Below are 22,319 nucleotides of genomic sequence, written 5' to 3'. Positions count from 1 at the left end.
TATCTCCGCAACGCTTTATCGGATTCAGACCAAAATTGGTACATGTCATCACAAGCATGAACTGAGGCTACATGCTCTGTTTCGGCGCAGCGCCACCTACTGGTCCAGAGATATGAAAAATGGCTATTTTTGCTTATAACTTCTGAACAGTTTGTCCAAAAATCATAAAATTGGTCTTGTTAGATTCAGGGCAACATGCCGAGTCGACTGATATCCAATTTTACCATTTCGGCCATTTTGACTGTCGGCCATTTTGAATTATGTGCTAAAATGCTGTATTTTAAGAACGCATGAACGAATTGTTACGAAACTTGGTATGGGTCATCAGCACGATGTCCTGAAGAAGCGTGAGAAGTTTCGAAACAGCGCCACCTAGTGGTGACATTTTTTTTCCAAATGCTTATAACTTTGGTTGTGATCGACTTATTTTCACGAAACTCATCTCATTAGACTCCTGAATCATTGCCGAGTCCCAAGATACCAAACATGCTAGGTTTCGCCTTATGGTTTGTGTAGCGTTGTGATTTAGCGCTTAAAAAACATTTGGCTATATCTTTGAAACCGCTTGTCCGATCGAGACGAAACCACCTTCAGAAGTTTGGAAACATAGGTCGATAGCTATACGTCAATGCCCAAATGCGAAAATATTGATGTTTAGGGGTAGTAAATTCCAAACAAAGTCATGTGTCAGTCATTTTTTACGTGTTTTTTCATATAAATGTCTATAACTCCGAAGCGAATTGAGATATTTTCACCAAAATTGACACAAATATGCATGGGCTCACTCTGAGGACACATTAAAAAAATGGTGTGACTGAGCCTCTTGGTGGCGCTATAACAGAACAAAACATGAAATTCCCATTGACTTCAATACAGTTTTGTGAAATAAAATGCTATACTAAACAAATGCATTGGTGTAATATTACGAAACTCAGAATGTGCCATCAGCTCCATCCCCTAAAGGTACCCAAAATATTTCGAGACAGCGCCACCTAGTGGTCAAAAGTTATAACAAAATTTCCAAAAAGGCTAATAACTTTTGAATAAATCTGGCTATTGAAATACCACTGGTCTTAATAGATTCCCTGGGTCAAGCTGAGAACATAGATACCAAGTTTTCCTTATTTGGCCAAACTTCCTGTCCGCCATCTTGATTTTCATTCAAAACCTACTTTTTCGAACTCCTCCTAGACTGTTTGTCCGATTTTCACCAAAATCGAATCGTATCATCTCCAGACTGTGCCGACTAAAAGTTATGGATTTCGTGTCGATAGACGAAACCGTTTTCGTATAGCGCAGCAGCAAAGTTGAGGCATGATGCCAAAAGCACTATTCAGGCTTTATCTCTGCAATCCCTTGAAATATTGACACCAAACTTTGTATGTGTCATTGTCACTTCACTCTGACCACATCACATCAGTTTTGTAACTGCTCCACCTATTGGTCGAAAGTGATAATCCATTAAATCATATTCTGAATTACTTTTTATATGATTTTTCAGCCATTTCGCCTAAAATCCTCTCTAAATGTCTTTAATTGCTCATTGTTGCAGTTGGTCTGACACCTTCAGCCATGTTGGCATATCCTGTCATCTGCTTGCGCTTGGCCCCGATAATTGCTGCTTGCAGCTATATTTATCATTATTATCTTCATTATGCACATTACGAGTTTATTTAGTGAACAGGTGAAGATTATTAAAAATGCTGCTAGTTAGACTGGTCTGTTTTGCTTTTTTCCCTTCTTTTGAACACTTTTGAGACCAGCTAAACACTAGCTGATCCATGCTGGGAGACCAGCTAAACCAGTTGAATACCAGCAAAACCATCTTAAACCAGCTTATGCTTGTGTAATCTTTTTCTGCAAAGAACACTATGTTGTCATGAATCATTGACTAAACCTTGGCTGTTGCCACAGGTATTCTGTCTCAACAGCAACAGAATCACAAGAGCCTTTGGGTCTATTGAAAATGTTCAGAGATGAAATATAGCAGTTTGCTGGAACATTTACTGCATATCCTGTGCTTTAGGCGGTCCAGATGGCCGCTTTAAAGCTTGAGATGGGTGATTGGGGATTGCAGTGCTGTTAGATCCTTGTCAGCCAGTGTCAGGTGATTATGTCCAACACAAAAGACACAACGTGTGGCTCTAATCATCCACATTGATAAGAGAGAGAAAAGGATGGAAAAACACAAAAAATGATTGGAGTGGAGTGAAAAAGAGTGGGGGGGATGAAAATGAGGGAGGAGGAGGAGGAAGAAGGAAATAAATGGCTATGTAATGCGAAAAGAAGAAGAATTGAGAGATGACAAAAAAGTGAGCCGAGGTTGAGCACAGATGGCAAACCAGGAGCGTTTTTATTCCTCTCTCTCTCTCTCTCTCTTTTTTTTTTTTTTTAAGAGGCACTAGTGGGAGTTAAATTTATGGAAGCAGCTTTGATATTTTTCACATTTAAAATCCATTGTCTCTAAAAAATCTGAGGGGACACGGGCCTCAGTTCGGCAGACAGTAATGTGTTCGGCGCGCTGCAGAAGGGACTAGAATCTCATTACGTGTTTACAGTTCAAGCTGCTGTCTTCCCCTAGGCATGATATGAAGATGGCTTTCCTGATGTAAAATTGAACATCAGAAGCGTTTATAACTCTTACCTGGCGGATATTCAAACGTTATTAAGTTTTATTTTGTTTGTGACCAATGACAAAGATGATACTGTATCAAACTATAGACCGAACACAGAACTGAGGAAACGCAGGGCTTAAATACATGGGGAAGAGTAATCAAGGTGAAACAGAACGGGTATGTAATTTAATTGGTGTGGCGAGCAGGACGAGGCCGAGGGCTTGATTGATAATGAGCGACACTTGCGCGACGCACCGGTCTCGTATCTCTCACGGAGGAGCGGAAGCATAAAAGGAGTAGCGACGACAGTGAAGGACGAGAGATGCCAGGCCTGGATTTTATGTAGTGTTTTGTTATATGTTACAGCAGTCGTCCGTGAGGGGCTGCTGTCTTTACTTTCATTTTGCATTGGTTTATATTATTATGAAAGTTGGTAAATGTTCGCCGGTTCCCGCCTCCTCCTTCCCACAACATCTAACCTCATTACAATTAGGAACTATGGAATCTGATTAGCACAAGGAAGAAAACAGAACCAAAACACAATGAAACTGAACAGACATAGAACTACATGTTACATTAGTCCCCCCTCCCTGAAGGCGCTTCCCCACACCATATCAAATCCAATCGAGGAGGGAGGGAGGGACTCTGGAGGAGGGCGTGAGGCAGGGGAAGGGTAGGACACCAGAGATGACAGTGGGAGGAGCCAGGAGCAGACAGGGACCACAGCCAGGATGAAGGCCTACAGCGGAGTCAAACGGAGGGAGGAGCCATGGTGGAGATTTGGGCAGGTTTAACCAGGGGGACAACTGATGGAGATGACCAGGCGGAGATGGAGAGCTGATGGGACCACATGGGACCGAGGCGGAGCTGCAGTGACGAGCAATCGAGGTGGAGCCAGGGTGCGAGAGGACTGAGATGGAGCCGATGGGACTGAGGACCATGGTGGAGCCTGACAGAGCCGAAGGAGTGGAGTCCGTGACGTAGGCAGAGACCCGGAAGTCCGTGGTGTAGGCAGAGCGAAGCTGACCAAGGCGAAGCCAGAGGGACGAGGGAGCCCGGTGGAGCTGTAAGGGCGATGGTACCATGTGGAGCCGAAGGAAGGAGGAGCCAAGGTGGAGTGATGGGCTCGACAGCTGGAGGCGGAACCAGGGGATCCTTGTGCTGAGGCGGAGCTGGAGACTGGAAGACCCAAGGCTGATACGCGGAGCAGAGTGGAGTCAGCGGAGGAGCCGCGGGACTGAAGGGAAACAGTGGAGACAGGGCTGAGGAACTGGCTGTTATAGGCAGAGGAGATGGGAGAGGGAGGCTGGGCGGGATCTTTGGAGACACTTGAGACTTGGAGCCAGGGCCAGCGGAGACACAGGGAAATAACCTCTTCCATTTCCTCATTATAAATCCCAGAGGTCATATGCAGCTCACCCTCAGCATCGGGAGTGTGGGCAAGGCTCCATTCCAAGCCCACAATCTCCACGAGCACCCCCACTGGGACGCACAGTGTTGCCAGCTCACTCAGCTCAGCTCAGTCCTCTTATCAGGCTCTGGTGCGGTGGACTCTGGCTTTAGATCCGTGCGGTGCGTGGGCGGTGGCTGGCTGAGCTCGGGGTCTGGAGTGAGGCTGGTGTTGTCATCCTCAGCGGGACAGATGGTGAATGCCGAACCGTTATTCACCAGCACCCACTCCATATATGCGGCCGTTCACTAGGAGGCGTGCCTTGGACCAGATTGTTCGTTTGGCATGCTAGATCTAAAAAGTCTCAAGTGTGGTCCTCCAGTAAACGATCCTCCTTAAATATAGGGAGAGTAATCAAGGTAAAACAGAACAGGTGTGTAAATTAATTAGGAACTATGGAAGCTAATAAGCACCAGAAACTCACCCGCCCAAAAAAATATGCATTTTTGTATATATTTATTATTTTATAAAAAAGTATTAAATTGTGCATTCATTCATTTTTAGTATATTTATTTTTTAAATCTGTATAAATTAAAGACTTGAATTAATACTGATTTAACAGAGGTATACTCTCAAAAAGATAAAAGCAGGAAAGAATCTTCAAATTGTGTTAAATCATTCTTCATTGTTTAATGCAAATTATTAGTTCAGTTAGTGAACAGGTGAAGATGAAAAAAAAACCCAGCTTAAAGCAGTTTAAAGCAATATGATAGAAAATAAACTTTATAATGGAAAATACATTTTCATTATGCAATTGTGTATATATATATATTACATGCTTAAAATGTATTTTATTGTGCCTGTTGTATATTTTTGTTATATATATAAAATCACTTTTTTTTTTGCAACACACACAAAAAAACATCTTGATGTCCTTCAAAATAGGCTTCATTTTCTTTTGGTTTTGGAGGTGAAATATGACCCAGCCATGATTTTTAATTGAGACGTTCTTCCTAATCACCATTTTCAAGCACTCAGCATTTCTTTGGAACATTTGGCCATTCATGATCATTTGAGCTCTACTTGTGGTGTTGTCTCCGTCAGCTGCTGTGACCAACAAAGAAGCCGCTCTTTTCCCAATCACACGGTGCGTTGCACTGTTGTCGTGGTAACCAGGGGTGGTAACTCTGTGCTGGTGTCTGGTGACCTGGCATGAATAGTGGCTTGCAAAGTCGATTAGATCAGCACTGACCTGAGGCCTGTGTGGAAAGGAGCGAGCTGTATCTCAAAGCTTGATGCTTGATAGGCATGCTGGACGTTTGCTTAATTGGTCTGTGCTTGTGGGCTTTAGACAATTAGCTCCTCATACTGCATGGCTAAGTGAGCATTTGCTCAAGAGAGTATAGTATGACGCATGAAAGAAAAAAGAAGCACTTAATCATTTGTACACGGTTTGCACAAGCACAAAAATGATGTTTCTTTGCATACTGTTAAGTCTCAGCCACCCACACACACATAAAGCAGCATGTTAACCACATTACTATATCCTCACAGCAGATAAAGCTTTATGCTCAAGGCCGCAACTGTATTCCTGAGTTATTATACCATTAAGTAGCTTTCACACTTCATGGATCCATTTTAACCCTAAATTCATCCATGTTTCACAGTTTCTAGTTAATCTTGGGGTTTTGAGATGTCTCATTGTAGATTTGTAAGCCCTTGGCAAAACCAACTGGATTAATCCAGAATGTTTTAGGATTTTGAAAAACATAAAGAAACGTTATGATCTGTAATAATTACAGGATGATCCTGCATTATTTCTAGATCACTCAACAATGAAAATTCTGTCAAATTATTCAACCTAATGATTTGCTATCACCGAATATTAAGTGTCTTTTAAACCCCAACTAAACAAGCCAGAGGCGACAGTGGCGAGGAACCCACATGATTATGATTCCATTCACAAGTCTGATTGTGGATTGATTTCATTATCATAATTACATAAACTGTTGGAAAACATAAGGACAACTAACGCAGCTGCTTCATCTAAATGTAAACTCTGAAAGAATATGATTTTCTAGCTGACAGAAAATATTGAAATGTTTTAATTATTAATTAGTTCCGTGCCAAATCTTACCCCCAGTTTGTTTTAATCTTTTTCTTGATAAACTGGTTTAATAATATGGTTTAATGGTGCCTTTTTACCTTTTGACAGCTTCAAACCGCTTCCATTGTATGGAAAAGTTCCTTTGAGTTTGAGATTTCAATTGTTCCTTTAAGATGCTGACGATTGAGTGTTTATTTTTCATCCTCCCCGTCTAGAAGAATCCTTGGCAAATCATTCGATTATTCAGAATGATATCGGCCGATACCGATAGTTTGTTTTTTCTTATGGATAAAAAATCTCTCCCAAATAATGCTGCAAACTATACAGAAGACCCTCTCATTCGGTACACTATATAATATTAGAGGTTAAAATTAACAACAGAGCTATTATTCAACTGCTATTAACTTCCAGATATAATATTTACACTCAAATAAAAGCTGAAATGTTTGTGTACAACTCAGATACACATATATAAGATAGTTTTATTGACATCTTTCCACGGTTGAAACACCGATTGAGTGATTACATGAAACATGATACGGATTTCGGTAAGTTGGACTGTATCTTTCAACTTATAGTACCTTCTGATATTCATGCATGTTTTTCTAGAAGGACAGACTCGCACTCTGCTTGAACTGAGGCGCTGCAGCGATCTGTCTCGTCACATGTAAGAGCGTCAAAACGCCATTTATTGTTTGAATTTCGTGATAAAATGGACAGAATTTGAAAGATGGCACTTTTTCTTTTTAGAAGTAACAAAGCACAGAGCTATTTGCGATTATTGGGTGAGAAAGGCGCGTTACTAATGTTTATTACAGGGGAAAACTGCAGATCTGGCAACCCTGGCTTGAACTACGGGTGATTCATAGGGTCAAATAGAGCCTGCTTTTATGTAGCTGTTTTTAGCTGTTAATGCGTTATTGTCGCATTAACTTGCCTTAACTAACTCAACACGATTGATTTTCTTCACACACTGACACAGTGTGAGTTGCAGTCGGTCATGTTTTACTGCACCCTTTTGATTGACAGCATATAATCGGCACTGATCATCGGCTGTTTTTAAACAATCGGCTGATGGTGATAGTGAAAAGAATTGCTTTTATCAGCCAATACCGATCGTTGGCCGATACATCGGTGCATCTCTAATGTAAACATCTTTACTGCGATTAAGACCTTACACTGATTATTAGAATAATCACATTATTGGTGCACATGTAAATGTAGTCAGTGGTTGTGTCCGAAATCACCCCCTAAACCCTTAAATAGGGCACTATTTGAAGGGACAGCCATTTATAGCGGTGTCCGAAGCCATAGTGGATGTTATCGAGTGCACTCATTCAATCCCACAATGCACCACAATAAAGAGTGTACAACCGATGTATGCTCAACGATGTACGAAATTGCCCCCCTATACCCTCATTCACTATTCCCTACATTACTCCACGAATATAGTTCACTTGAGGGACTGAATGAAAACGAGTGAGTGAATTCGGACACTGAGTGCGTCGGAAGAACTGCCGCTTTTGCATAGTTTGTGCTTGTCGTTTAATAATGATTTGAAACTTAGCAAACTGGCAGCTCTAGTAGTAATGAAAAGATTTATCTTGAACTCTGTCATGGAAACTATGTATAAACCTTAATTAAACAATTACAAGAAATGTGCATCATATTACCATATTACCCTGTATGATATTACGCTGTACCCACATTGGACCAGCGGTTTGGAAAATGGATGGATGGATGATTCAGCTGCAGGCGCAGGAATTCATTCGACACGACCGTCAAAGTGCGTTATGGGTATTCTCTAGCCGTTGAGCGTATATCTGTTGTACACTCGTTATTGCGGTGCATTGTGGGATTGAATGAGTGCACTCGATAACGTCCACTTTGGTTTCGGACACCACTACAAATGGCTGTTCCCTCAAATAGTGCCTTATTTAAGGGTATAAATTTCAGTTTTTTGGGAGTGGGACAAAGGCCTCTCCATAAATAGATTAAAAGTAGACCTCTGAGTGTTGGGAGACCATGCACACTTTCATTTCTTTCTAATCACAGGCTTCTTGAAAGCCTTACAGATTCCCCTGTGCTGATCTCATTGGTTGAGGACATGCAGTGCTGTGCGAATGAAAGCATAGTTTAATTTTGGTCTGATTGACAAGGATGTTTGTAGAGCACTCTCTGAGTCACATTAGAAGAACAAGTAAAACACTCTACTCCCATTTATGGGATGTGCCTAATTATTTATGTAAATAAAAAAATTCAAATGAATTAAAACTGTAAATAAAGCCATATTCAAACCTGTTGTAAAATAACTGATATACACACCAGTTCAATGCTATGTTAAAGGAACACTCCACCGTTTTTTGAAATAGGGCTTATTCACCTTCTTTCCTACATTTATATAGGTGGGCAAATGCATTTTTGTCTCAGTGCATGCATTGTTTTAGTTTGACAGGGTCGGCGCTAGCTTAGCTTAGCATAATGAATGGAATCCTTTGTTTGCATGTCCTGAGTAAAAGTGATATAAAAAAAAACAAAAAAAACAATTACTTCTTGTGGCCTGCGTATTCACAACAAGTACAAATAGCGATGCAGATTAACACTAGGTGATTTCCTTGGCAGATATTGACTTGGGACTATATTAGGGGGAAGCACAGGCAAAGCACTGCTACTTGGGCGCAGAGATATCACGCCCAAGTAGCAGTGCTTCGCCTGTGCTTCCCCCTAATATAGTCCTTAATATATAAGTCAATATCTGCCTAGGAAATCGCCTAGTGTTAATCTGCATCGCTATTTGTACTTGTTGTGAATACGCAGGCCACAAGAAGTAATTAGTTTTTTTTTTTTTTTTTTATATCACTTTTACTCAGGACATGCTAGCTGGCAACAAAGGATTCCATTCATTATGCTAAGCTAAGCTAGCGCCGTCCCTGTCAAACTAAAACAATGCATGCACTGAGACAAAAATGCATTTGCCCACCTATCTAAATGTAGGAAAGAAGGTGAATAAGCCCTATTTCAAAAAACGGTGGAGTGTTCCTTTAACACACTAAGGGCCAGATTTATTAACAGCTTGCTCCAGCGTAAACCCTCTTTTGGCGTTTGCACTAAAAGATTTGCACTGAAAACTGGGTTATTTTTGCGGCTGACCTCATTGCATATGCATTTGTAGGGATTTCTCTTTTAGACACAATATTTATGTGAAGAGAGTATTTAAATGAATCATGCAAGGTGATTTACTAAGGTTTGCGCTAGTCAATTTACTGGTGTTTGCACCATTATTTACCGCCATGTCTTAAACCAGACGTTAATTTGCGCTGCTCTTGGTAGATTGCGTTGGTCATTATGGAAATGATCCGGCTGTGTCTGTGTTCTCTAATTTGCGTGTCGTCAGTAGATCACGCGCAGAACTTTCCACTCCCATCGGTGCTTTTAAGGAATTGCGCTCTCATGCTAATTTGCCCCGTTTAGTAAATCTGGCCCTATATGAACTAATGTTGCTAAATGAATCACTAGAGACCAGAATGCTCTTGACCAAATGCCCAGAACACCCAAGTAACCGCATAGCTATGTAAAACTGCTTTTAATAGGTTATGGGAAAGACTGATGATACTGTATATCCTGATTTTTTTTTTTTTTTTTTTCTTCTGTGAGCAGCGTACCTTTGATTTAAGTTAAAGAGTAACCCAGATCATTATATTCAAACGGCTGAACAGAACGACCAGCCTGATAGTCAGAGACTGTATGTGCTCTTATGATGTGTCTGACAAGAGACTAATAGTCTTCACAAGCTGTGGCGGCACCAGGCTTAAACTGGCACATAACACCAGGGAACACACTAATGCAAGGTCGCTCCGTGGTTCACGCTTGAAAATGAAATAGTTCAGAGCAGTTTCTTAGTCACAGCATGTGCTGTCCAACGACTGCTCATTTATATTAAGATAGCTCAGAAATTGTTTTACTGCTTAAAAAGCCTTTGGATTTCATTTTAGTATTGTAATGAATGCTAGTGAATTTCACTTTAATGGTGTTCATTTTTACTAATTGACCAGCGTGGTCCATCTGTTGCAGTGCAGCGCAGCTCTTGACCAGGTGTGTTATTTGAGGATTATTTGAGAGCGAGGGAAGTGTGTTGAGTGCCAGCGGTCAGACTCCCATGACTTCAGTGTTCGGGAGGGGAATTCCTGAGGGTGAGATCCAGTGCCAACCTAAACTGATCTGAGGTCACCTTTTGTCTCTGCGATAATGAACAAGTTCAGGGTGCAGATTGGGGACAATTGTTCTCACAAGAGGAGTCTGGAATAACATTATGGCAGAGGCTATTTGCAATAGCGTTAAATGCCATTTGCGATACACAAATAGCGATAGATGCTATTTACACAAAGTGCAAAAAGCAGAACTTTCTTTGCACTAAGTGTAAATGGTTGTTAGATGCTATTTATGCTTTATTAGTGGGAGATACTGTACTACTTGTACCTCTGTGTATTGTAGTACAGTATGAAACAGTACTGTACTCTCCAAGCTGATATGCGATGGGAAAAAAGGGAGGAAAATTAGACGAATGCCAAAATGATTGAGATGGCCAATCAAATCAAAGAAGATGGGCTTTACGGTTCACAGAAGCCAAGACTGTGAGGTAGGATGTAAGTAGTTAAACATTTGACAACTGTATTATGAAATATTATGGACAGTAATATCCAGTAATGCAAACTACTCAACTTTTTGCCGTTTTGAATTGAAAATGTAGACTATAATTTATGTACGGTCATTCGAGTGATTCATAACTAAACGTGACCAGAAACATTAGCAGACCAGTTTTTAACATATTAGGTAGACGAGTTTAAGAGTGAATGTGTGCATATAATAACTTTTTTGGGTTAAAAGTTATCCAAAATACATTTTTAGAGCAAGTACATAATCAGCCAGTGTTCAAAACTCTCTGCTTGCCGTAGCTCGATTCAAAACGGTAAGTTTGTAATAATGTTTTTAATTCCAGTGGTACTGGTGGATTTCCGCGGGAAATTCGAGCATGTCTTTGTGTCATTACGTCACATCTGTCCACATAAAGAAGAGTCTCGGCTAGTAGGCTATATTGTGTGTGAGGATGTTGGAGGTGGAGATTTATAGCCTTTTCTCGCAGCACTTGATATAATTAAACTTATCAATTTGATAACGGATCCAGAAAGGTTCAAACGACAATCACCAGTGACAACTGGAGATTCACCCGCTGTAAAACGCGAAAGACTTCGGAGAAAAAACAGACTGCAACCGGGCCCGTGCGAAAACAAGGACAAATATCGGAAGGGCATTAAATGTAGTTACGTAATGCTGATGTTATTAAAGTCCCTGTAAAGTCAAAATTAAGTATGTGTTCTGAGTTTGTCACACCACAGGAAAATGTGTTATTAGCCACCCAGCCAAATTTGAATGATAAAAAGCCGGCAAGCACATAAAATAAGCTATCAAAATCTTGAAAAAATTAGCAGTAGTCTCTGCTCTCAAACGCTGGGGGCGTGTCCGCTGGCTGCGCTGAAACCACGCCCACTCGCGGGAAAGCTGAGCTCGCTGCCGTCGCCACACTCAACTGTCACCGCTGCAGCCGGAATGGATGCTCATATAGCAGCTTAATTTGTTTTACAAAGCCATACATGTTCGAGCCTGGACTACTTACTATAATTATAACATAAGCACACAAGGCAACTTACACTCATTGGTGGGCACGCACTGCCGACGATGGCACCAGTTGTCGGCGCGACGGGAGGATGAAGGCCGAGGCGGGAGATAGTCGGCTCGGCCCCATTCACCAGTAACAGCGGATTATCAGTGAATCCTAGTTGTCTCCGACGAAAGTTTATAAAACTATCCCGTGTACAATGACCACTACAGAGGCGGGTTTTGGCGGTGATCCTCAGCTCTCCATCAAGGTGGCTCTTCACAAAATTAATCCACCTCTTGTTGATATGATAGTTTTTCGGAAATTGAAATAAGGACACCGATTTATTTTGTACGTGATCGCATCCAGGTAATACGCATTTCCGTGACGAAGGCATAGCTAGCTAGTAAACTAGGATGTAGTAACTAATAGTACTGACAGACAGTAACTCGCGATTGAGTTGCAAACTGATGTGAATGGGCTCCAGTGCGTCATCAAGTAGGGGCGTGTCCAGGAGCTCAGGGGCTCCAGTGCGTCATCGAGCCCCCGTTTTAGCCCCGCCCCAAAAATCCATAACACAGCAATGGTGAAAAACTGTTTAACGGTCTAACTCTACAATTCAGTACTTCACAGTTCACAGTCTTTGTAATATGATTAAGCAATACATTTCTAACATTTATAATGTGTTTAGAATTTTTTTTTAGAATTGCCTTTACAGGGACTTTAACCATTTGAGAACAAAGTATAATTTGCACGGTTTGACGTGATATGATAAGCAATCGTTAGATTTAATCAGCGTGATTTACTGCAATGCTTTTTTCCCCTTAGTTGGTCAGAGCAAAAGTGGATGTTACTTGTTCAGACGACATTTTCCAGTGAACATTTTTATGTTGGTCATACTTCCAAAAAGTAGAATCTGTGAATCCGAATGCCAGTATCCACACCGGCGCGGCGACTGACAGCCGCACATTCTCCTCAAAACATTGGATTCATCCGCGCTGTGCCGTGCCGTGCCGAGGCACAACCCACGTAAAGTTGATAATTCCGTGAATAACTGCAATTGCAGATCTCAAACAGAGATGGCGACAAAGAGGAAAAACTACAGACTGCAGCTTTAAAATAAATATATTATTTGCAAATAGTTCAAAACACAATTCTAGTTTTTCTTTCCTTTTCTTTATTCCCTCAAATTCCTTTAAATCCTTTAATTATTTAATTCCTTTATATAATAAGACCATTATACCATTATATCTTCCAAATGCTGGAAGAACTAATTATATTAGAATTAAATATTCTGAAGTCTGACATGGCTATGTGAAGAAATGATTTAGAAATGAATATTTGTGAGAGTCTGAAAATTCGATTTGTGCTAATCCTCAGTGACTGTATTCTGCGCCTCTGGGGATATATTGAGGCGATCTTTCCACTGATGCGTTTTATTGCCTCCAATCCTGCATGACCACTGTGACTCATTCAGACACAATCAAGCCCTCCACATATTTGCAATACCGCTGAATCCGAGGGGCACGACTGGAGAAATGACCCTTGACGTTTAATGGGAAGAGACGGCGGAAGGGATGATGTCCGTACTTAGACATATTGCTCGAACAGCAGTGGCATTCAATAATTAAATCCCTGTGTCCTCTGCCTTTAAAGCTTAAAAGGTGTTTTTAAGATGAGTTACATGCAGACGTTTAATAGTATAGCAGGTCTTAACAAGTACCATTAACAATTCTATAATACACAGTTTAAAATCATCATATGAAATTAGTGTATGATGGCAGTGCCCTATGAGTGGAATACTCAGATCTGAGAACTGTAATCTTAGGATGTTTTCATAAGGAATTGACAGTAAGAGTCTGAAGATTGATGAGCATGCACAGCCAAACTGACAGCTGGAACAATATACAGTGATGGAAACGATAAGGAGTGTTTGAGACAGAAGGCATGTTTTTTTTTCCCAGACTCTATCCGCATAAGCATAAAGCTTTATCACCTGCATAAAGGTATCAATGAATACTAATGATGCTCTTACAGAGACTGTTAACTTGCATTGTTAATGTTAACGGTCCTCGAACGGACACTTGTGGCACTCCGGCCTTTATCTGTGCTTATCTGAACATAAAACCCTAGCAATTATTTGTTTACAAAAATATATGAAAAGGTTGGCTGTAACGTACTGAAGACACTTTTGGTTTATAACAAGGATTTGTGGTGTGAGGGATGTCACCGTCTCTCCAGGATTACAGACGTTTGCCTTTGAGCAAGACACTAGGTTGCTGTAGGAGACTGTGGATGAAAAACATATTTTAAAAGGCAGTTTACTGTTTATGCCCATGACATTTTGAATTCTTGTTTCTTGTTTATGTATTTATATGGCACTGTTAAAACACATGTAAAAGTGCTTTACATACAGGTTCAATAAAAGGATAAAAATAAAGACACACATAGACCAATAAATAGACAACATATAAAACATCACATCTAACCATTATAGGCTAACGACATTAGATGCAGTTTCAACAGATTCTTAAACATTGACAGCGATTTGGCAGACCTGATAGATAGCGGCAGCTCAGTCCACTGTCTCGGCCCTATTACTGCAAAGACCCGGTCGCCTTTATGTCGGCGATTTGTTCTAGGCACTATAAGTAGTTTATGATTCTCTGAGCGTAATGTTCTAGAAGGGTTATATGGGGTTAAAAGGTTTGCCAAATATGGTGGGGCCTGGTTATTTAACGATTTATATACAAACAATAATATTTTTATATCTTATTCTAAAATGGACTGGAAGCCAATTTAGAGACGCTAGTACGGGTGTAATTGATTCGTGTTTCTTTACCCTCATTAGAAGCCTCGCCGCAGCATTTTGCACCGATTGCAATCGAGACAAAGATGCGGCGGTGATGCCACAAAAGTCCAGCCGTGATAAAATAAAAGTATGGATTACTCTTTCGACATCTTTATTTGATAAAAATGGTTTAGTTTTTGCTAATAAACGCAGATTATAAAACCAAGCCCGGACCACAGAGTTAATTTGCTTGTCCATTTTTAGGTTATTGTCAATTAAAAAGCCTAAATCTCTAACAGTTGTTTTCGAGTAAGATGCCAGGGGACTTGAATCTAATATCATTTCTGAGGAGTTATTTTGGTGGCCAGATACAATAACCTCAGTTTTTTCCTCATTTAGCATTAAAAGGTTTTTGGCCATCCAGTTTTTAACGTCCTTTAAACACTCTAAAAGTGACTCAAATGAATTGGTAGAGCGCCTGAGTATATAAACCTTTATTTAACTAGGAAAGTCACATTGAGGTTAAAACCTCTTTTACAAGTGAGACCAAGTCAAGACAGGGTCAGATAGCAGGATTAAACAAATAACAAACCACAGACAAAACCAACATCATCAATAAATACAACAAAGAATACAGCAGCATAAACATTTAGGTATTACCTAATACCCTATATAATACTGTTCACAGAAACGACATTAATAAAATCATATTGATAATGAATTTAAGTGGAAGTGGAATTATCAAAACATCTGCACTTAACAATGACCAATTCTTTTATTCTATGTTTAAAATCATTTAAAGAGATGAGGGATTGTAGTTTAAGTTTAGTCTGCACGTCATTCCAGGACCAGGGACCATAATAGAACAGGCTTAGCTTTCCAGCCTCTGTTCTAATAGCCGGCACTTTAAACTGTTACCAGTTATGTGACCTGAGATTGTAGGAACTTTGAAATGATAAAAATTTCCTATATAAATATTTTGGAAGTTTTCCTAAAATAACTTTAGAAATTAAAATATACCAATGTTCAAGCCTGCGCAAATGCAGAGATGACCATCCTACCAAACTGTAAAGTAAACAATGATGTGTCCTAAAACTAGAATTTGTGATATATCTGAGAGCAGAGTGATAAAGGGGGTCAAGTTTGGACAAGGTGGACAGAGAGGCAAATCTGTAAATAGTATCCCCATAATCAATCTGTGACAGAAAAAGGCTAACATCTAAACGTTTTCTTGAAGCCAAGGAAAAACAGGACTTTAGTCTATACAGAAAACCCAATGTGAATTTTAATTTCTTTGCAAGAAAATCAACATGATATTTAAAATTTAGGTTTTTATCCATCCAAAATCCCAGATATTTGTAATTATCTACAGACTGGATACAAATTCCATCTAGTGACTTGATGGAGAAGGATGGTAGTTTTGTTCGCCCAGTTTGAAAAACCATAACTTTAGTTTTATGTGGGTTTAACAACAGCTTCAAATCTAGTAGGGCATGTTGCAGGGTATTGAAATCTGCCTGTAGATTTGAAAAAGCTAATTTAGCTGTGGGTAGCAATGGTCAATCATGTCAAAAGCTGTTTTGAAATTATTGCAAAATTGTTGAAACTAATATTTATGAATTGTTTTGTCATTTTGATTTCAGAAAGCTGATGCCAGGGACTATTAAGGCCCTGACTAGCAGCTGTCATGTTTATTCATTTACTGATTCGATGTGGATATACTGTATCACGCATCCCCCACATAACCTGTGGGCACAGGTTCATATTCATATTCATATTCAGTTCATATTCATATTGCCAGGTCTGTGCAACTAAAGTAGCTCAGTGGCTCGTCAAAAGTAGCCCAAAAATAGGCCGATGCGATTTTCTTCTTAGGATGGCCGAATTCTCTACTGAATGTGTACGTCTGGGACTCTGGGGGGTGTTTGGGGGGTATTGGAGCGCCGAAATCATATTTACGTGGGTGGAAATCAACCCGCTGAAATTTTTTTTTTACCTGCGGCTACAACTTAAAAGTAGCCCTTGATAACACTGTTCATAATGTACAATACTGTCACGTCGGTGTTCTGAAATGAGGAGGCAAAGTCATCACTGTTTATTTTGTGTTGTTTTTATGCTTTATTTTAATCCAGTGTAAATTAATTTTACTCCTACTGTTGACACATTTTCCTAGTTAAAGAAACATTTGACTTACTTGCACTTAAAAAAAAAAAAAATATGTCTGGTTGTGCACTGGTCCCTATGAATGTAATTTTATCATTGTCTGACCAGTGAAAATAACCTTTTCATCCTCAAATCTTATTAAAGGTACCATACCAGTTTTAGACAAGCCTAGCTAATTGTACCTTTGTTTGAAAGGGCACCAGCTGTGTTAGGGTGTTAGACTATCTATCTATCTATCTATCTATCTATCTATCTATCTATCTATCTATCTATCTATCTATCTATCTATCTATCTATCTGTCTGTCTGTCTGTCTGTCTGTCTGTCTGTCTGTCTGTCTGTCTGTCTATCTATCTATCTATCTATCTGTCTATCTGTCTGTCTGTCTGTCTGTCTATCTATCTATCTATCTATCTGTCTATCTATCTATCTATGTCTGTCTGTCTGTCTGTCTGTCAGCTATCTATCTATCTATCTATCTATCTATCTATCTATCTATCTATCTATCTATCTATCTATCTATCTATCTATCTATCTATCTATCTATCTATCTATCTGTCTGTCTGTCTGTCTGTCAGCTATCTATCTATCTATCTATCTATCTATCTATCTATCTATCTATCTATCTATCTATCTATCTATCTATCTATCTATCTTTTGAGGAAGTAGATTACATTAGTTTGATTGCTGATTGTGACTCTGCTGCCCTCTTTAGTCTTGTCTGTGGTGTTACACACTTGACAGTGACACGAGTCAGTATGGAGCTTAAGCATCACTTCATATGAGCAAAAGCACATTTGTTTGACGTAATGAGTTTTCTAATGTGATTTGTTGTGTTAACCTGTAGGTGAAGGAAGCCATGCAGAGAATCCATGACAGAGGAAACATAGGGAAGCTCATTTTGGATGTGGAAAAGTCTCCTACGCCTTTGGTGAGTGAGTCATCTGAAAACCTGCCTAGTGTTCTAAGCCAAGCAAAACATTATGTGCAAAACATTATAATTATCATGTCAGCTATTGGTGCTGCCTTTTCATTTTTCTGTTTACATAATGTCTTGCATTGTTCAGTTTTCCAACACTATTTTTTATATATTCAGTGTACACACTCTCCAAGACTGTGAGAGAGAAAATAAATGCTCTTTTATGAGGCACAAAGGCAGATTTGAATAATGCACCTGTTTAGAAGGAACAATAAATGATATTGTGACACTGATCCTCGAGTCAGGTGACATCACCTCAGCAGTTTCCATGGAAACTGTGCCTTATGACGCTGTTCTCAGAGGAGAGTCATAAATAGTGGAAATAGTGGCGTACAACAGTATGTGCTCATGAAGTCTACCTTTGGTGTCTTTATTTAAACCGGGGAGAAACTGAAGAGGAACATCTGCAAAAATGTTTTCAATTTCTGTCCCCTTCAAGAAGACGATTTTATTGTGTGTGTGTGTGTGTTGATTTCTTGATCTGCTGCATCTTAGAAGTTTCTCCTTAAAAATGGAAGGTTTTAGAAGAAGAAACAACTGATAATGTCTAAACTGTTGCTCATAGCTCAGGACCCTTAAAGGATTAGTTCACCTATAAATGAAAATGATCCCATAATCAAGCCATCCTAGGTGTGTATGACTTTCTTTCTTCATCCAAACACAATCAGAGTTATATTAAAAAACATCCTCTTCCAAGAGTGAATAGAGACTTTGAAGCCAAAAAAAGCACATCCATCCATCCATCATAAAAGTAATAAAGGTTAATAAAGTCCTTCTGAAGCAAAGCAATGCGTTTTTGTAAGAAAAATAGGTTACACTTTATTTTAAGGTGTCATTGTTACAGTGTAATTATATATTTAAGTACTGAGTAATATTAATCAACTACATGTACTTACTATAGGGTTAGGGTTTGCTTGAGGGTTAGATGCATGTAATTATGCATAATTTACTGTTATTACTATAGTAAGTACATGTAACATATGTAACAAGGACACTGTAAAATAAAGTGTTACCGAAAAATATCCATATTTATAACTTTATAAACTATAATCACTGGCTTCGGGTTACGGCCATAAGAGAGTCTAGTTCCGGCGGAAGAGTGACCTCTGACTCAACGCATGACATGTGACCTCTGACCCGACGAGTGACCTCTGACCCGACGCATGACGAGTGACCTCTGACCCGACGCATGACGTGTGACCTCTGACCCGACGCATGACAAGTGACCTCTGACCGACGCATGACGTGTGACCTCTGACCCGACGCATGACGAGTGACCTCTGATTCGACGCATGACGTGTGACCTCTGACCCGACGCATGACGTGTGACCTCTGACCCGACGCATGACGAGTGACCTCTGATCCGACGCATGACGAGTGACCTCTGACTCGACGCATGACGTGTGACCTCTGACCCGACGCAGTGTGACCTCTGATCCGACGCATGAAGTGTGACCTCTGACCCGACGCATGACGAGTGACCTCTGACCCGACGCATGAAGTGTGACCTCTGACCCGACGCATGACGTGTGACCTCTGACCCGACGCATGATGTGTGACCTCTGATCCGACGCATGACGAGTGACCTCTGACCCGACACATGAAGTGTGACCTCTGACAGACGCATGATGAGTGACCTCTGACCGACGCATGACGTGACGAGTGACCACTGACTCGACGCATGCCGTGACGAGTGACCTCTGACCCGACGCATGAAGTGTGACCTCTGACCCGACGCATGACGTGTGACCTCTGACCCGACGCATGACGTGTGACCTCTGACCCGACGCATGATGTGTGACCTCTGACCGACGCATGAAGTGTGACCTCTGACAGACGCATGATGAGTGACCTCTGACCGACGCATGACGTGACGAGTGACCACTGACTCGACGCATGACGTGACGAGTGACCTCTGACCCGACGCATGAAGTGTGACCTCTGACCCGACGCATGACGTGTGACCTCTGACCCGACGCATGACGTGTGACCTCTGACCCGACGCATGATGTGTGACCTCTGACCGACGCATGAAGTGTGACCTCTGACAGACGCATGATGAGTGACCTCTGACCGACGCATGACGTGACGAGTGACCTCTGACCGACGCATGAAGTGTGACCTCTGACCCGACACATGACGAGTGACCTCTGACCGACGCATGAAGTGTGACCTCTGACCCGACACATGACGAGTGACCTCTGACCGACGCATGATGAGTGATCTCTGACCGACGCATGACGTGTGACCTCTGATCGACGCATGACGAGTGACCTCTGACCCGACGCATGATGAGTGACCTCTGACCAACACATGAAGAGTGACCTCTGACCCGACGCATGACGTGTGACCTCTGACCCGACGCATGACGAGTGACCTCTGACCCGACATATGACGAGTGACCTCTGACCCTGACGCATGACGAGTGACCTCTGACCCTGACGCATGGCGAGTGACCTCCAACCTGACATGACGAGTAGCCTCTGACCCGACATATGACGAGTGACCTCTGACCCGACATATGACGAGTGACCTCTGACCCTGACGCATGACGAGTGACCTCTGACCAACGCATGGCGAGTGACCTCCAACCTGACATGACGAGTAGCCTCTGACCCGACGCATGACGAGTGACCTCTGACCCGACGCATGGCGAGTGACCTCTGACCCGACACATGATGTATTTACGAGCACAGAAGCGCAGAGGATAGAGCAAAACAAAACACCGTTCATGAATTCAAAGTCTAAAACGAGAATTTTTACAGATAAATGTGGGAGGAGCTTGAGTTTGTAGACCAGCCCTGTTTGTTTGAGGCGTCAAAGCTTACGCTACTCCTACATCATACGTCATGCGTCGGGTCAGAGGTCACTCTTCCACCAGAATGTTTGATCTCCGACTTTGGAATGCAGCAGTCTAGCACAACTGTTGAGATCTGGACCTTCAGACGGTCAGCCTGTGTGAAAACACAACGATTTCCCATTTCTCTTCCAGATGGCCAATGATAGCACAGAGACCAGTGAAGCAGGAGAGGAGGAAGAGGAACAAGAGGGAGACATTGACAACAAGGAGCGAATGCCCTTCATCCAGTGAACCCCGACACGACCAGAGACTGTCATGAACCTGAGCTCAGCTCTCTGACCCCGTGCCGTTGTGAAACGTATGTGTGTGTGTGTCATGTGTTTGCTCTGTTGTTTTGTCTGTATCTTTTGGACAATGCAGTCAGAAATACCCCAAAACACTAATTGTGCTGTTAAATGTTACTTATTGCAGTGTTGAATTGTTGCAGTGTTTCAGGCCAAAACGTTATTATAGGATTGACTTTTCTTGAATGCCTTTTGCAGCCTTTCGGATGTTTTATTTGGCCCTGTCTATCAGTGGATTGACAGATTGCTGCAGTCAAAGTCCAGAATTAACGCTTGCAAAGACACAAATGGTTTTGGCAAGTAAATGAAATGCGGCAGTGGCCGGTAACTTTATAAGGAACTGCAGTTTAAAACATGGAGAAGGTCGAGAAGTAGGACTGACTCTCACTGATATAAGTGACTTTAAATCTTCAAGTGTCTTTTTATGACTTTTACCTCAGTGGGCGATTTACCATCAAGTGTTTATTAAAGGAATAGTTCCCTTAAAAATGAAACTTTTGTCCTCATTTACTCGCCCTCAAGTTGTTTCAAACCTGTGTGAATTTCTTTCTTCTGTTGAACACAAAAGTGGTGTCGGTGACCAGACAGTTGATGAACTCCATTGGAAAAAGAATACTATGGAAGTCAATGGGGTCCAACAACTGTCTGATTACCAACATTCTTCAAAATATCTTCATTTGTGTTCAACAGAAGAAAGAAATTCACACAGGGTTGAAACAACCTGAGGGCGAGTAAATGAGGACAAAAGTTTCATTTTTAAGGGAACTATTCATTTAAGGAAAAGATTTTTTGGAATGTCGCTCACAATAAAGGAATATTCACTACAAATGAAAGGGATGAATAACCCAAAAAAGTCAATTCTCTCATCATTTACTCGGCCTCATGTCCTTCCAAACCTCCATGACATTCTTTCTTCTGCGGAGCACAAAAGAAGATATTTTTTGAAGAATGTTGGAATGGATGTCTGATAAAAGCCTTGAAGCTGGCAGAAAAATGAAGTCGGTTTACAGTGTGTGTTGCACTTTTTTTCTACAGTTGGTAGAGCTTTTTATTTTTGTCTTTTTTAAAGAATGTTAGCAACCAATTACTTCCATTGTACGGACAAAAAAAAAAAAAAAACTTAAAAATATTTTCTTTTTTGTCATACAAGTTTGGAAAGACATAAGAGTGAGAAAATGATAACAGAATTGTAATTTTTGTGTGAACTATCCCTTTAAGCTTTGTGGCACCACATTTTTTGTGGCATAATGTTAATTATCACAAAAAATGATTTTGACTCTTTTCTTAAATTATATATATATCAAGGTTACAGTGAAGCACTTACAAAGGAGGTCAATAGGGCCAGTTTTTAGAGGATTTAAAAGCAGAAATGTGAAGCTTATAATTTTATAAAAGCTACTATTCTGATATTTGAGTTATGAAGCTATTTACATTTTTATAGTTATCGTAGGGTTATAGGTTTTACGTTTATGTAAGTG

General features: G+C 40.8%; 1 protein-coding gene across 1 annotated transcript in view; it reads left to right on the top strand.

Annotated features, from left to right (window-relative positions):
- Nucleotides 1-21,944, top strand: part of vat1l (vesicle amine transport 1-like) — a 46,787-nt gene extending 24,843 nt beyond the window's left edge. The window contains exons 8-9 of the mRNA XM_084405566.1: nt 17,566-17,649; nt 20,690-21,944. Coding sequence (XP_084261692.1) covers nt 17,566-17,649; nt 20,690-20,788 — 183 coding nt within the window. The 3' untranslated portion in view covers nt 20,789-21,944. The remainder of the gene's footprint in view (nt 1-17,565; nt 17,650-20,689) is intronic.
- The last annotated feature ends 375 nt before the right edge of the window (nt 21,945-22,319 follow it).

The sequence above is a fragment of the Rutilus rutilus genome (genome assembly GCF_951802725.1).
Source record: "Rutilus rutilus genome assembly, chromosome: 3".
Lineage (NCBI taxonomy): Eukaryota > Metazoa > Chordata > Actinopteri > Cypriniformes > Leuciscidae > Rutilus > Rutilus rutilus.
The sequence above is the reverse complement of the archived record's forward strand: the minus strand, read 5'-3'. Positions and strand labels throughout refer to the sequence as shown.